This window comes from Telopea speciosissima, chromosome 6, assembly GCF_018873765.1.
Source record: "Telopea speciosissima isolate NSW1024214 ecotype Mountain lineage chromosome 6, Tspe_v1, whole genome shotgun sequence".
NCBI classification, from domain to species: domain Eukaryota; kingdom Viridiplantae; phylum Streptophyta; class Magnoliopsida; order Proteales; family Proteaceae; genus Telopea; species Telopea speciosissima.
Window position 1 is genome coordinate 45,676,304 of NC_057921.1, and position 13,312 is coordinate 45,689,615.

Sequence of the window (13,312 nt, forward strand, 5' to 3'; positions counted from 1 at the left end):
TTTAGCTCAGCGATACAAGCACATGGGACAGCCTCTTCCTGCTATCACATTCCAAGACTGACTGGGAGTGTTCATTCAAGAAACGTTTAAAGCAGGAAATCAGAGTTAGATACCCCTCTTTTAGTGTCAAAATCGCTGTATGCACTGCATCATCAAGCTCCATATCATCAGTGTACCTGTAATACAAAGGGAATAATCAACTTGGTTCTTACAGAAAACTCGAGTCCAGAATAAAAACTTGAGGGGGAAAGGAAGGCAGAGGGCGAAAGGGAGGGGGGGGGGGAACACAATAAATTTGAAGTCCAAATAAAGTTAGAGAAAATTTGCAGTCAGACCTGTCCTAATGCAGGATGCCCATTTGCCCACTCTAGAAAACCTGCCACCTCTAAGCTACTAATTTTCCATTAATGCTCCTTTTTGTTTCCAGGTATAAACCATGTAAAAACAAAATTGCAGGTAAAATCAATATAAAATGTTAGGATGTTACTTGAAAATTTTCCTTTTACACAAACAGACAGAGCCTAATGCACTCCACCAATACAAAAAACTCCATGCAAGCTAAAAAAGCACACATCAGTAAAATATCTTGCTTCAGATCTTGCCCTGAGCAGATAAATAATTTCCATTAATAAAACAACATAAGAAAATGTCACAACAAGGAATTATGGTCAGAAGCTCAAAACCTAGAATATTCAGAGGTAGCAGCTCCATGGCTTAATCAACATGCAAAATTATAGATGAAGCCCTATTGCTCAACCAGAGCAAGCCACTATAAATTGCATTGGTTGAAAGAATAAAGCTTATGCAGTGTTCACTTGAAATATCAACCCAGCCACAAAGATGGCAAAAGGAGCTACACAAAGGTGCAGAAAGGAGCATGCCTTACTAAGCAGTAGCAGGCACACCTCGTGCCTAATCTTGTGCCTTAATAACCCTGTCGATGAAGTGATGAACCCTAAATATATCAAAGCAGGAATTTAAATAAATCTCTTCCCTGCGATCGTACAAGGTCCGGTCCTCTTACATGGAAAATTCCAAATCCCTCCACTCCAGGGAGATGAGAAAACATATCCAAGGGTATTTGGAAACTTTGCATCATTATTTACCTCTTCTCAAGAAATGACTTTGCATTAGAGACATTCTTCCCCATCGCAGAAGCTTTCCAAGAGAAGTATGACCCTGATGGGTCCACCTGAAGGAAAATGTAAAACATACGCACTTGTAAGTCCAGGTTAGCACAATAAATACCACCTAGACAGACATTAGCAAATTATGGTTATGCAAAGAATATATCAATCCCCAAAACATGATGTTCACAGTACTCAAACATGTCGAATTATTATAACTTGCAAACATTCTAGGCAATTATAAATTCGATTATATAAAATAGCTTGTTTACAGACGTATATATGTATATATATATATATATATATATATAGACATGTATATAGACCTTCAACTATAACAGGTAACCAAGTTACAGCCCAATGGACTACTATTCACACTGTGGATTCAAAATAAATTAACTCCTGTTAGTCCAACAAATCAAATAGGTAAATAAATCCCATTGCAAGAATAACCCCCAGACTGAAAACACTCAGAAACCAAAATTCCCAATGGCCAGAATTTACATAATTCTGCCAGTCTAACGTGCTTAAAAAATGTAAAAAGAATCTCAAAAAAAATGACTCCTAAAAATCAGCTACAGAAAAAATTGCTTTAACCTTGAATACTACACTAGTTAAACTCTATAGCCTCAGATAAGACTCATCCCCAATGAAAGGGGGGGGGGGGGGGAGGAAGAAATGGCCAGCAACAGCATTCTCTCAATATCAATTAGCCCGATAGAACATAATAAGCATCAGCATACAAAATACGATTAGGCAATATTTCAAAGCAGGGATTCAAAAAACTGAGATCTCGGTGCGAGTTCTTGTTCCATGGTTTATTTCTCTATTTAATATCCTCATCACTTAATAATACATTATCACTTTAATGCATCTAACATGGTTGAAATCTCTACTCATCCTTCCCCTCATTTTAGCCAGTTTAGATCCAGCTCATTTCTAGCAAATTTATATTTTTTTAAATCCTCATCATCTTTAAGCTTTGCCAAGTTCTAAAGCTAGATTTCTTAGCCTTGATGGCTGCTTGAACTTCATCATCCCACCACCAGGTTTCCCTAGATGAATATCGCAATCCTTTAGACACTCCTAGAACTTATTTAGCTACATTTTTATAAGTAGACATCTTGTTCCACATCATATTAGTGTCTCCATCAAAGTCTCACCTGCCCTGTGTTACTAATTTATCAGTAAATGTCTAATAAAATTTTTGTTTTCAAGTTCCACCATCATATCCTAAGACAAATAATCTCACATTTCCTATAGTCCAGCATTTTAAAACACATGGGCTTAATAAATAATAATAATCAATTTATTGTGCACAAAAGTTACTCAAGACAAAAGAGTGAGTGCCTGAAAAGCAGAATTTTACATATTACAACAACAACAACTCAGCCTTATCCCAACTAAATGGGGTCGGCTACATGGATCCTTTCCAAACAAAGTAGGGAAAACTGAGGTCCTCACAAAGGGAAAAGTGTTGAAGAATGTAACCAGAATCCCGTGGGGGTATTCTGGACTTTTTGGGCATTCTATTTTGTGTTTTTATTTCTGTGTTTTCCCCCTTATACGATTCCTATTGGGGATTCCTAGTTCTAGTGGGAATTCCTAGTAGGAATAGGATTGGGGGGATTGGTATCTCTTATGTAACTAGATTTTATTATAAATAAAGGGCTGGGGTGATCGATCAGATCATTCAAGCTATTCTCAATTCTGGAATTCTAGTTTTGAACATGGTATCAAAGCTAGGGTTTTGAACCTTTCTCGATTTTCAAAAAAAAAAAAAAAAAACCTTCCCCCCTTCCATCGATTCCCTCTTCTTCTCCCTTCTTCGATCTTTTCTCTCTCTCTTCTTTCTCTTTCTTTGGTCCCCTAAACCCTTCTAGGGCAGGCAGCACCTATGAGGTGATCCAAGAATGGTTCGAGTGCTGCCCTCTATCCCACCTCAATTTTAAAACCCTAAATCAGATCGATAGCTGCTGCCATTGTTCATCTCTGCGATTTGGGACTGCTTCAACTCTTGTGGAAATTGATCTCATAACAGTGGGAGATCGATTGTTTTTCTGTTGGAGCATCATTGCAGGCCTATCGACAGCAACTATCATATCTGCATTCAAATTGGTTGAAGACCTCAAAGCTGCAGCCTACTTCCTCTCTTATCGATCTCAACTGTCAGGGTTTTTTAAAACCCTGACACCTTATCGATTTGGCTATTATAGGCTGCTGTTTGGGAAGTTTTTTTGAGGGATTATTCCCTGATTCAATTACTGCAATCGACACTGTTTCCACACCAAAGTACTGCTGTTTTTTGAAGATCAGAATTCTGCCCAATTCAAGATCGATTTCTGCAGTTTTTGGAAAATCAGTTTTTTTTTTTTGCAATCTGCATTGCTGCCTTATATCTTATGGGTGACTCAGAGGTTACCTCAGCTGCTTCTGGAGGAGATCAGACCAGGAATGATTTCCTGCCCTATGCTGCTGCCATCAAACTTGATGGTACCAATTATCTGATTTGGGCCAGATCATTATCCCTGACTGTTGCTGGCAGGGAACTCACTGGCCACCTTACTGGTACCACCAAGCAACCCACTGAAGAAGGGGCTGCCCGCACTAAATGGGCTGCCAATGATGCAATGGTGATGTCTTTTGTTCTGAATTCCATGACCACTGACCTCTCTAGTCAGTACCTTCTCCTTGACACTGCCACTCAGATATGGACTGCTGTCAAGGGTACTTATGGTCGTTCAAGGAATGGTGCTAAGGTTTATGAGATCAGGAAGACTTTCCAAAACACTACTCAAAAGGAGATGACAGTCACTAAGTACTATGCTGCCCTCAAGTGCCTATGGCAGCAACTGGATCACTATGCTCGATTCCAGCCTACCACTGCTGCAGATATTATTGCCTACCATACCTTTGTGGATCAGTTTCGGGTATATGATTTTCTTGCTGGACTTAATGATGATTATGACCCTATTCGGGTACAGGTTCTTGGTCGAGTTCCTTTCCCCACTTTGGAGGAAACCTTTTCATATGTACACAGTGAAAAGACAAGGAGGGCTGCTATGATGATTACTCCTAAGGTCGCCAGATCAGCTTTACAGACTACTACTGACACTTCTGCTGATAATGTTGTTGCTACTGCTACTACTAAAGAGCCTGTGAAGTGTGATCATTGCCACAAACCATATCACACTAAGGCTCAGTGTTGGAAACTTCATGGGAAGCCTGCTGATTTTGAGAGCAAACGTGGTCGTGCTAAATCTAAAAACAAGGCCAATCACACTGAAAGTGTAACTTCAGCTCCCACTATTGACATCGGTTTCTCCCAGGACGAACTTCAAGCTCTCCGTCGTCAGTTGAACACATCTGCTGCCCCCACTACATCTGCTGCCAATTCAGGTTCCTGCTTTGCCCGTACAAGTATTTCCTTTGGTGGCCATTGTGCATCAGTAGTTTCCACTCCTTGGATTATAGATTCTGGAGCTACTGATCACATGACAGGTTCCTCCAGCCTTTTTAACACATATTTTCCTGCTTCTGGTAAGGACAAAGTGAAAACTGCTGATGGGTCCCTCTCCTCCATATCAGGGAAAGGATCCATTGGCTGTTCCCCTTCTCTGACTTTATCTTCGGTGCTACATATACCCAAGTTCACCACTACTCTTCTCTCCATTAGCAGTATCACCAAATCCTTAAACTGTAAAGTGACTTTCTTTCCTACTCATTGTGTTTTTCAAGAACTGGACTCGGGGAAGACGATTGGATCGGGTAAAGTGCATGGCGAATTGTACCTGCTTGATGGAGACCCTGCATCAACACGGGTTTTACCTTCTCGGCTTTGTTCCCCAGCATCTTTCTCTTCTGAATTACACATATGGCACTCTAGACTAGGACATCCACCTTTAGGTACTTTATCTACTTTATTTCCAGCATTAAGTAATTCTTGTCATAAAGAAGACTTCTTTTGTGATCCTTGTGTCTTGGCCAAACAGACACGTTCAACTTATCCCATTTCCAATAAAAGATCAGCTTCTTTATTTCATATTGTTCATTCTGATGTGTGGGGTCCTAGTAGGAAAATTTCACTTTCGGGGCATCGATGGTATGTTACTTTTATTGACTGCTATTCTAGGGTTACTTGAGTCTATCTTATGCACAATAAGAGTGAGGTTTCCTCATGTTTTCAACACTTTCACCAGATGGTTAAAACTCAATTTCAGACCACTATTCAAATTTTACGGAGTGATAATGGGCGCGAGTATATGGAAGGTCAATTCCAAAAATACCTGGCTGCCCATGGGATCCTCCATCAAACCAGCTGTGTTGATACTCCAGCTCAAAATGGTGTGGCTGAGAGGAAGAACCGCCACCTCTTGGAGGTCGCTCGTGCACTCTTGTTTGCCCGGAACGTCCCTTCTGTTTATTGGGGGGATACTGTCCTCACTGCAACCTATTTGATTAATAGGCTGCCCAGTAGGGTCCTTAACTCTAGACCCCCTGTTGAGCAATTACTTGACTCTTCCTCATTTGTTGTTCCACCCAAAGTGTTTGGCTGCGTCTGCTATGCCAGGGATATCAGGTCCCCAGGCAAACTTGATCCACGTAGTCTTAGGTGCATTTTCTTAGGATACTCAGCTACACAGAAGGGGTATAAGTGCTATCACCCCCCATCCCGCCGGACTTTTGTCAACATGGATGTCGTGTTTCATGAGAGTATCTCCTATTATGTGTCCCCACATCTTCAGGGGGAGAGTGTAAGTGAAGATGTGATGACTGTAGACTCTCCACCTCCACTCCAGCCTGTTTATCTTGAGTCTGTTCAACCCACTTCTAGTCCTCCCCTTGAGTCAGGGAGAGAGATTGTTCAGCCTACTTCTAGTCCTCCCCCTGAGTCAGGGGGAGAGGTTCCTGTACAGGGGGAGCAGCCCACTCCAGCCCAAACTCCTGTCTAGAGGACTATTAGTGAATTTCAGAAGAGGATTGATGCTAGCAATATGAAGACCTATGGAAGGAAACATAAGCAGGTTCAATCAACCGTTGCTCCAGTACCCATCCAATTGCCAAACCTGGATCCAGGACCTGCCTCTCCACCCGGTAATATTTCTTCTCCTGAGTTACCTATTGCCCTTCGCAAAGGAGTCAGGACTTGCACTCAGCATCCTATATCTCATGTTGTTTCTTATGACTCCCTTTCCCCATCATTTCGTGCTTTTATTTCTTCCCTTTCTTCTGTTCGTGTTCCTAATACTTGGCAGGAAGCTCTATCAGATGGAAAGTAGAAGGCAACCATGATGGAAGAAATGGAAGCTTTGAAGAAAAATAACACATGGGAGCTTGTGGTTCTTCCACCTGGGAAGAAAACCGTTGGATGTAAATGGCTGTTTGTAGTGAAACAGAAGGTGGATGGCACCGTGGATAGATATAAGGCACGACTCGTGGCCAAGGGTTTTACTCAGACATACGGCATTAACTACCAGGAGACCTTTGCACCTGTTGCAAAGCTGAATACAGTTCAGGTATTGTTGTCATGTGCAGTCAACCTTGGTTGGGATTTGCAACAGCTAGATGTTAAAAATGCCTTCCTAAATGGGGCACTGGAAGAGGAGGTATACATGGACATTCCACCAGGGTTTTCTTGTGACAGAAATAAAGGAAAAGTGTGCAGGCTGAAGCATGCATTGTATGGGCTGAAACAGTCACCCCGGGCTTGGTTTGGTCGATTCCACAAGGCCATGATTTTTGTGGGCTATAAGCAGAGTAATGCTGATCACACACTCTTTATCAAGAGGGTTGGTGAAAAACTCACTGTTCTTATAGTCTACGTTGATGATATAGTGGTTACTGGCAATGATAGTGATGAGATCAGACAGTTGAAGACCTTCCTTGGCCAGAAATTTGAGATTAAAGATCTAGGTAAATTACCATACTTTCTTGGGATTGAAGTGGCCAGATCTTCAAAAGGCATAATTCTCTCCCAAAGAAAGTATGTCCTAGACTTGTTGGCCGAAACAGGTTTGCTTGGCTGCCACCCTGCGGATACTCCTATGGATCCTATTGTTTGGCTCAAGGAAAATGATGGTGAGCCTGTTGATAAAGGCCGGTACCAAAGACTTGTAGGGAAGTTGATTTACCTTTCACACACTCGTCCAGACATAGCTGTTGCTGTGAGTGCTGTGAGTCAATTTATGCATGATCCCTACACTTCTCATATGGAGGCTGTTCTTCGTATTCTACGCTATTTGAAGTCGGCTCCTAGAAAAGGCATTCTTTTGTCTTCACATGGTCACCTACGGATAGAAGGATACACTGATGCTGGTTGGGCTGGTTCTGCAGATCGGAAGTCTATTTCTGGATACTGTTCCTTTGTAGGTGGAAATCTTGTCACCTAGCGTAGCAAGAAAAAAAATGTAGTTGCTCGTTCTAGTGCCGAAACTGAATTTCGAGCTATGGCACAGGGAATTTGTGAGTTACTTTGGCTTAAAGGACTGCTACAAGACCTGGGTATTCCCATTCGCCTTCCTATGATGTTGTACTGTGATAACAAGGCTGCAATCAGTATAGCGCACAACCCGGTACAGCATGATCGTACCAAGCATGTTGAGGTGGATAGGCATTTTATCAAGGAGAAATTAGAAGGTGGGCAGATTTGTATTCCCTTTGTGACTTCTTCGGATCAACTTGCTGATGTCTTCACCAAGGGACTGCCTGGAAAGTTGTTTCATCCTAATTTAGTCAAGTTGGGCATGATCGACATCTTTGCTCCAACTTGAGGGGGAGTGTTGAAGAATGTAACCAAGGTATTCTGGACTTTTTGGGCATTCTATTTTGTGTTTTTATTTTTGTGTTTTCCCCCTTATACGATTCCTATTGGGGATTCCTAGTTCTAGTGGGTTCCTAGTTCTAGTGGGAATTCCTAGTAGGAATAGGATTGGGGGGATTTGTATCTCTTATGTAACTAGATTTTATTACAAATAAAGGGCTGGGGTGATCGATCAGATCATTCAACCTATTCTCAATTCTGGAATTCTAGTTTTGAACAAAAAGAAAGTAAGAGAAATGAAGAATAACAATAAAAAGAAGAAATGAGATAAGAAAAGTGACAAATGGAAAATGAAAAGCAGAATTTTATATACCTGCTATAATTGTGGACCATCGGCATCAAAACCAGCAACGAGCAGTGAAACTCCGAAAGGCCTTACACCACTGCCAATAGGAAAAAATGAAATGATACTAACAATAATATGATCTCCCTACAGCTGTGACTCTGGTTCAAACCACGCTTAAAAAGCTCACAACTCAGACTAACAGCTACAATTCCAAGCTAACTTCTCGGTGAAGTCCCTCAGGCACCTGATCTTTTGAGTACTTGATTAGATTTTTTATGTATTAAAAGTTGTATTTGTTTCTAGAGAACATCAACTTATCGTCTTCGATACTAACCAAAATTTAACAGAAAATCACCTCAAGGATGAAAGTTTTTGTTTTTACATTCTCTTTTTTTTTTTTTCAGAAAAAAAAAAAACAATAGCTTTGATAAAAGTCCAAACTTGCAGTAGCCAGGTAATAGTTCCACATCAAAAGATGATGAGACCCTTGACTGACTCAAGGCCCACTAACCTAACGACATCCTTTCTTTTTTCCAAGAAACATTTGCAACAAAGGAAATGAGTGGTAGAAGGAAATTATTACCCAGATTAAGTGAACTCCTGCATAACAGCTGCAGTTTCTCTAACAAGTTGTGTAACAGGAATCTGTTCCTGTAATGACCACATTGCAACTAAAGTCAGAATCACACAAACCAAAACAAATAAATATTAGTTGCCAAAAGGTTTACGCACGGGCACACCCATAAGGAATCCATGGACAGGCAATTCTGATAATCGGATATATAGGGAATGTTCTAGATCATAGTGGTCAAGGCATCACCTAGGTGGGCACCTTGTTAGTGTCACCTTGCTTCCATGCTCACTCCAATGCCTTGGGTCACCTAAACACCATGACAACTATGGTCGAGATTGGGTGATTAGCAATGTGTCAACTTTCAAGTCTAATTTAACCATATACCCTTCCATGTATTGGCAGACACTCTCTTTTTAGTCCAAGCACTGGAATGCACTCTGTTGCTACTTCTGGCTTTTTCAATACTTTATTTTGCCACAAGCCGATTCCATTTGTGCTGAAACTTGACATCTGGGCAGGGGACCTTGGGGTTTACATCCACAAAAATTCTGCCCCACCTGATTTGCCATGTGGCAGATCTATGATCATCCATAGATAATTTATGTATATGCCTGCTTCATAAATGAAGCTTTCTATGTCCATCTTTAATGTGGTTCGAATTTAATTTATAAACTAGCACTAACAACAGAATAGAAACAGAGGCATAAAATTCCAGAATTGGCAGAAAACAGATAGAATAAAATCAGTTAGTCAGATCAGGCTATAAGCCTGGTTGAGTTCTCCTCGTTGCAGGTATAAATAAACCTTGCTGCAAGTTCCAGCAAGATCCAAGGGCTGGATCTGAAGATATGAAAGATTCCCAGTCAGATGTCCTGAATCAAGATGAACCCACAGGAACCTCATCCTAGAAGATCATTCATAACACCAAACAGACATATCTGCATGACAACCCGCAGTAACAAATTGCAATGCCAAAACAAAGTTAAAACCAGGAAACAGCATTCAATGTTCAACTTTTATCAGGATCTAATACTAAAAAAGACAGATAACCAACATATGAGATCATTGCAAGAAGGATAATTGCAATTTACTTATTAATGTAACATTGAACCAAATTGGAATAAAGTTCGAAACCAATTGTCCCAAATATAAATATGAAACAGTTTACAAGCACCAACTGAGCTAGAATAGTTGGGCATTGTGGCTATTCCGGCCAGATAGAAGGATGAGCTGGCCATTCTGACATTTGATAGATGGATCATTTGTATGGGGCATTTGATTGCGGCCTTAAGAGGTGATCTATGGAATCACAAGAAGATCTTGACTTCTGATCACTTGAGCCATTAAACGCCTCTCGTATGTTTGTAGCTGCCTGACTTAGCTGTTCTGCAATTTCATATTCCCCACCTTTAAGCATTAGCTCAGCCCTTGTTTCAAGCAAGGTTGCTTTCAAGAGAGATATTTCTCGATAGAGATATGGGCATGTGCTTCCCCAACAAGAAGATTTCTCCTGCTCTTTATCCAATTGTGAAATTACAGATTCCTCAACAGCTTCCAAAGCCTCGATACATTTGCGTAAGAGCTCCAAAGCTGCATTGCACCGTGAGTAATTGTTGAATATGTATTTAGCTAGAGGAAGAGCTAACTGCCCTATGAAGGAGACCAACTCAGGTACCTTGGGCTTGATAATGGCTGGATCTGTCCCAAATTTGAATAATATGAAGCTTGCAGCCCATATATGTTCAGTATATTCACTATGAAAGCTCATTGAGTTAACTGCAGAAAACATAGCATGAGCAGTACCACTACCATCTCTCTTGCAAGCATAGAACTTGATAATCTCGTGAAAGAAAATTAACCCACGCTTGGTGGTACTTCTTGCAAACCCGGTTCTCACCAACATATTCGATGATTCCATCACCGACCTCTTAGACTTCGACATTATGAATTTAAAATTTAAGAAATTCAAGCACTTCTCTCGAAGATTGGACCCAGGTTGCTCCTTCAAGACTTCAGAGGATGCTAAAGTCAATAGTGATACTGGGACTGGTAAAGGAGCAAACCAACCACTTGCTAATGCCATTCTCAAAGCTACCTTATCAACACGGTCAAAAAGTAAGAAACAGACATCTAAAAGCCGCATGAGAAAGGGATAGCACCTCGACAATTGATCTTCTCCACTAGTACATGTAAAATCTTTGAAAGGCATTTTATTAATTGCATCAAGGAGTCCATGGGGATCAATTCGAAGTTCTGAAAGGATTCCCCCTACTAGAGCAAGGCCAAAGGTATGTCTACCCAATTTTTCTCCAATGTCTCGAAGAGCATCAATATCTGCCATCGAGAAACTTTTCAAACTTCCCTTCATCAAGGACACTGCCTCCATGCCTGATAAGTAAGAGAGCCTCAAAGGCTTAAGGTTCAATATCATAGGAAGACAAGTGGATATAATAACATGACTTTCTCTACCAAAACATGGGAGAAGCTCCATTACATTCTTTGCATCCCACCAGTCTTTCTCATCCTCCAAGTTATCAATCAAAATCAGAAAGGGAATGTCCCGCATGAGTTCTTTCCTCACCCTACGAATGGCTTCATCCTCCAGCTCCTCAAAGCTCCTAGGTCTATTTCTCTCAAGACAAAGCTGTTTATCAATGCTTACATCTACTTCAAAAAGACGGAACAAATTCAAGTAGTTTTGTCGAATATATCTGGCCTCCCCACCCACCCACAAAACCATCCTATATCTTTGAGCAAATCTATATGCAAATTCCAGCAAAAGCTCGGTCTTGCCAATGCCCCGCTCACCAGATACACAAGCAACACCCTTTCCATGTTTTAAATTTGCATATTTCTTCCTACTTGTTTGCGTTCCCACACCTTTTCCTTTTTGGATCTGACAAAGTGTTTCTGGACATTCACAATGTTCCATTTGAATCTCCTTTTCAAACTCCTTCCGCAGCATAGGCTCTTTCCCCTTACCTCTCTCCTCTTGCTGATTTTCTACCCTTGGCTCTATGTTGCCCTTACTCCTACTTCTACCTTCTACCGAATGCTTTCTTCGATGACTTGTTTTGATTTCAAAGCAGCCACTTTCTCCATCACCTTTCACATCTCCAAACAATATTAGTTCAAGCTTAAGAAGCTCTTTCTTCCTCCCAACAAAAAATTCATTTCGAGGGAATAGGAACTCCTCTTTTTCAACCCTCTCCTTCCACCTTTTCACCCTATCTATCACACTATTCCTCCCCAACATAGTCCCTATAAGAAGGATGGCCTCTAAGATACAATCCCTCCAATTACCGGAGTGGGCTTCCAATCCATTCATATGCAAGAGCCCATTGACAGCTTCTTTCCATTCCTTCTCTACCCCACCATAAAATTTCCAAAGCTCCCCGCCATGTTTTTCCCACACCTCCCCCTGTTTCTCAATAATATCACTCACCAAGCAGTCCCCAGGTCCCAAGTCAAAAAAAATGGGAACCAAATTCTTCTTGCCCAAGAAACTCTTAAGCTCATAGATGCTATATGGGTTTGAAAATGACTTCTTTGTAACAAGAACAACTCCAAAAGTCGCAGCATTCATTGCCGTCTCAACAATATTGTGCTCCACCGCATCCCTACAGTGGCTTCTATCAGCAGCAAAGCAAGATACCCCCAGAAATTCTACCTCTGCACGGAGCCACTTCACAAATCTGAGCAAAGCTGGTTTGCATCCTGTGAATCCAATAAAAATATCACAGCTTCGCAACCTTGCTGAGGATGGAAGCAAAGCTGAGGATTCTGTATAGGATATCTCAATACTATTATCAGATATGTACTTCAACTCACTTTCAGTATTCCTACTAAACCCAGAAGAATCTATCTCAGAGTTTTCAGTCGCAGATATGGTGCCATCAGTAATTCTAACACCCAAATTCTGTTTTCTACAATTATCCAAACTTAATGGAGAAAACATATCAGGAAGATTATTGGAATGTTCAGTCTTTCTGATTACCATACTGGAAGATTCAACAGAAACTGGAGAAGGGTTTTTTGTATCTGACCTACATGAGTCTGAATCACCAGAAGAAACAACAGCAGCAGAAGAACTAGCCATGGCTCCAGCTGTGGAAACCTCCAAGCTTCAATAATAGTAGACAATAAAATTATTGTTTGTAATACATCAAACCGTATTCATCAAATTCGATAGAACTCAAGAGACATTGGTTCTCCTCTGGGTTTATAGGAAAATCTAGCGATAATTTCGAGAGCTTTATTTTCCTTATTTGGATTCCATTCGTGTAAGGAAATCAAGGAACCATTAATGTAAGGAAATCAAGGAATGAAAGCCTGTGTACCAGTAGGACGCCCACTGTCTATTGAGTAATTACAGTGGCATTTGGTAATATATTCAAATTTCTTGGGTATTTTAAATAATTTAGAAATAGAAAGAGATTTCATTAATTTTTAAGAAACCCAATACAAATGTAAAAGAAAAGAATAGGGGAAGCCAAAAAAAAATC

General features: G+C 40.8%; 1 protein-coding gene and 1 long non-coding RNA gene across 2 annotated transcripts; both read right to left on the minus strand.

Annotated features, from left to right (window-relative positions):
- Window positions 1–123: 123 nt before the first annotated feature.
- LOC122664598 lies at window positions 124–8,893 on the minus strand. Its single transcript, XR_006333359.1, has 4 exons — window positions 8,817–8,893; window positions 8,261–8,330; window positions 1,107–1,192; window positions 124–176 (listed from the first exon to the last, which is right to left on the minus strand). It is a non-coding gene; the product is annotated as an uncharacterized LOC122664598 (long non-coding RNA).
- A 1,170-nt stretch (window positions 8,894–10,063) lies between these two features.
- LOC122664596 lies at window positions 10,064–13,018 on the minus strand. The gene is made up of 2 exons (XM_043860487.1): window positions 12,854–13,018; window positions 10,064–12,733 (listed from the first exon to the last, which is right to left on the minus strand). Exons 1-2 carry the CDS (start codon window positions 12,904–12,906, stop codon window positions 10,066–10,068), a joined length of 2,721 nt encoding a protein of 906 aa, XP_043716422.1. The 5' UTR covers window positions 12,907–13,018; the 3' UTR covers window positions 10,064–10,065.
- Between the last annotated feature and the right edge of the window lie 294 nt (window positions 13,019–13,312).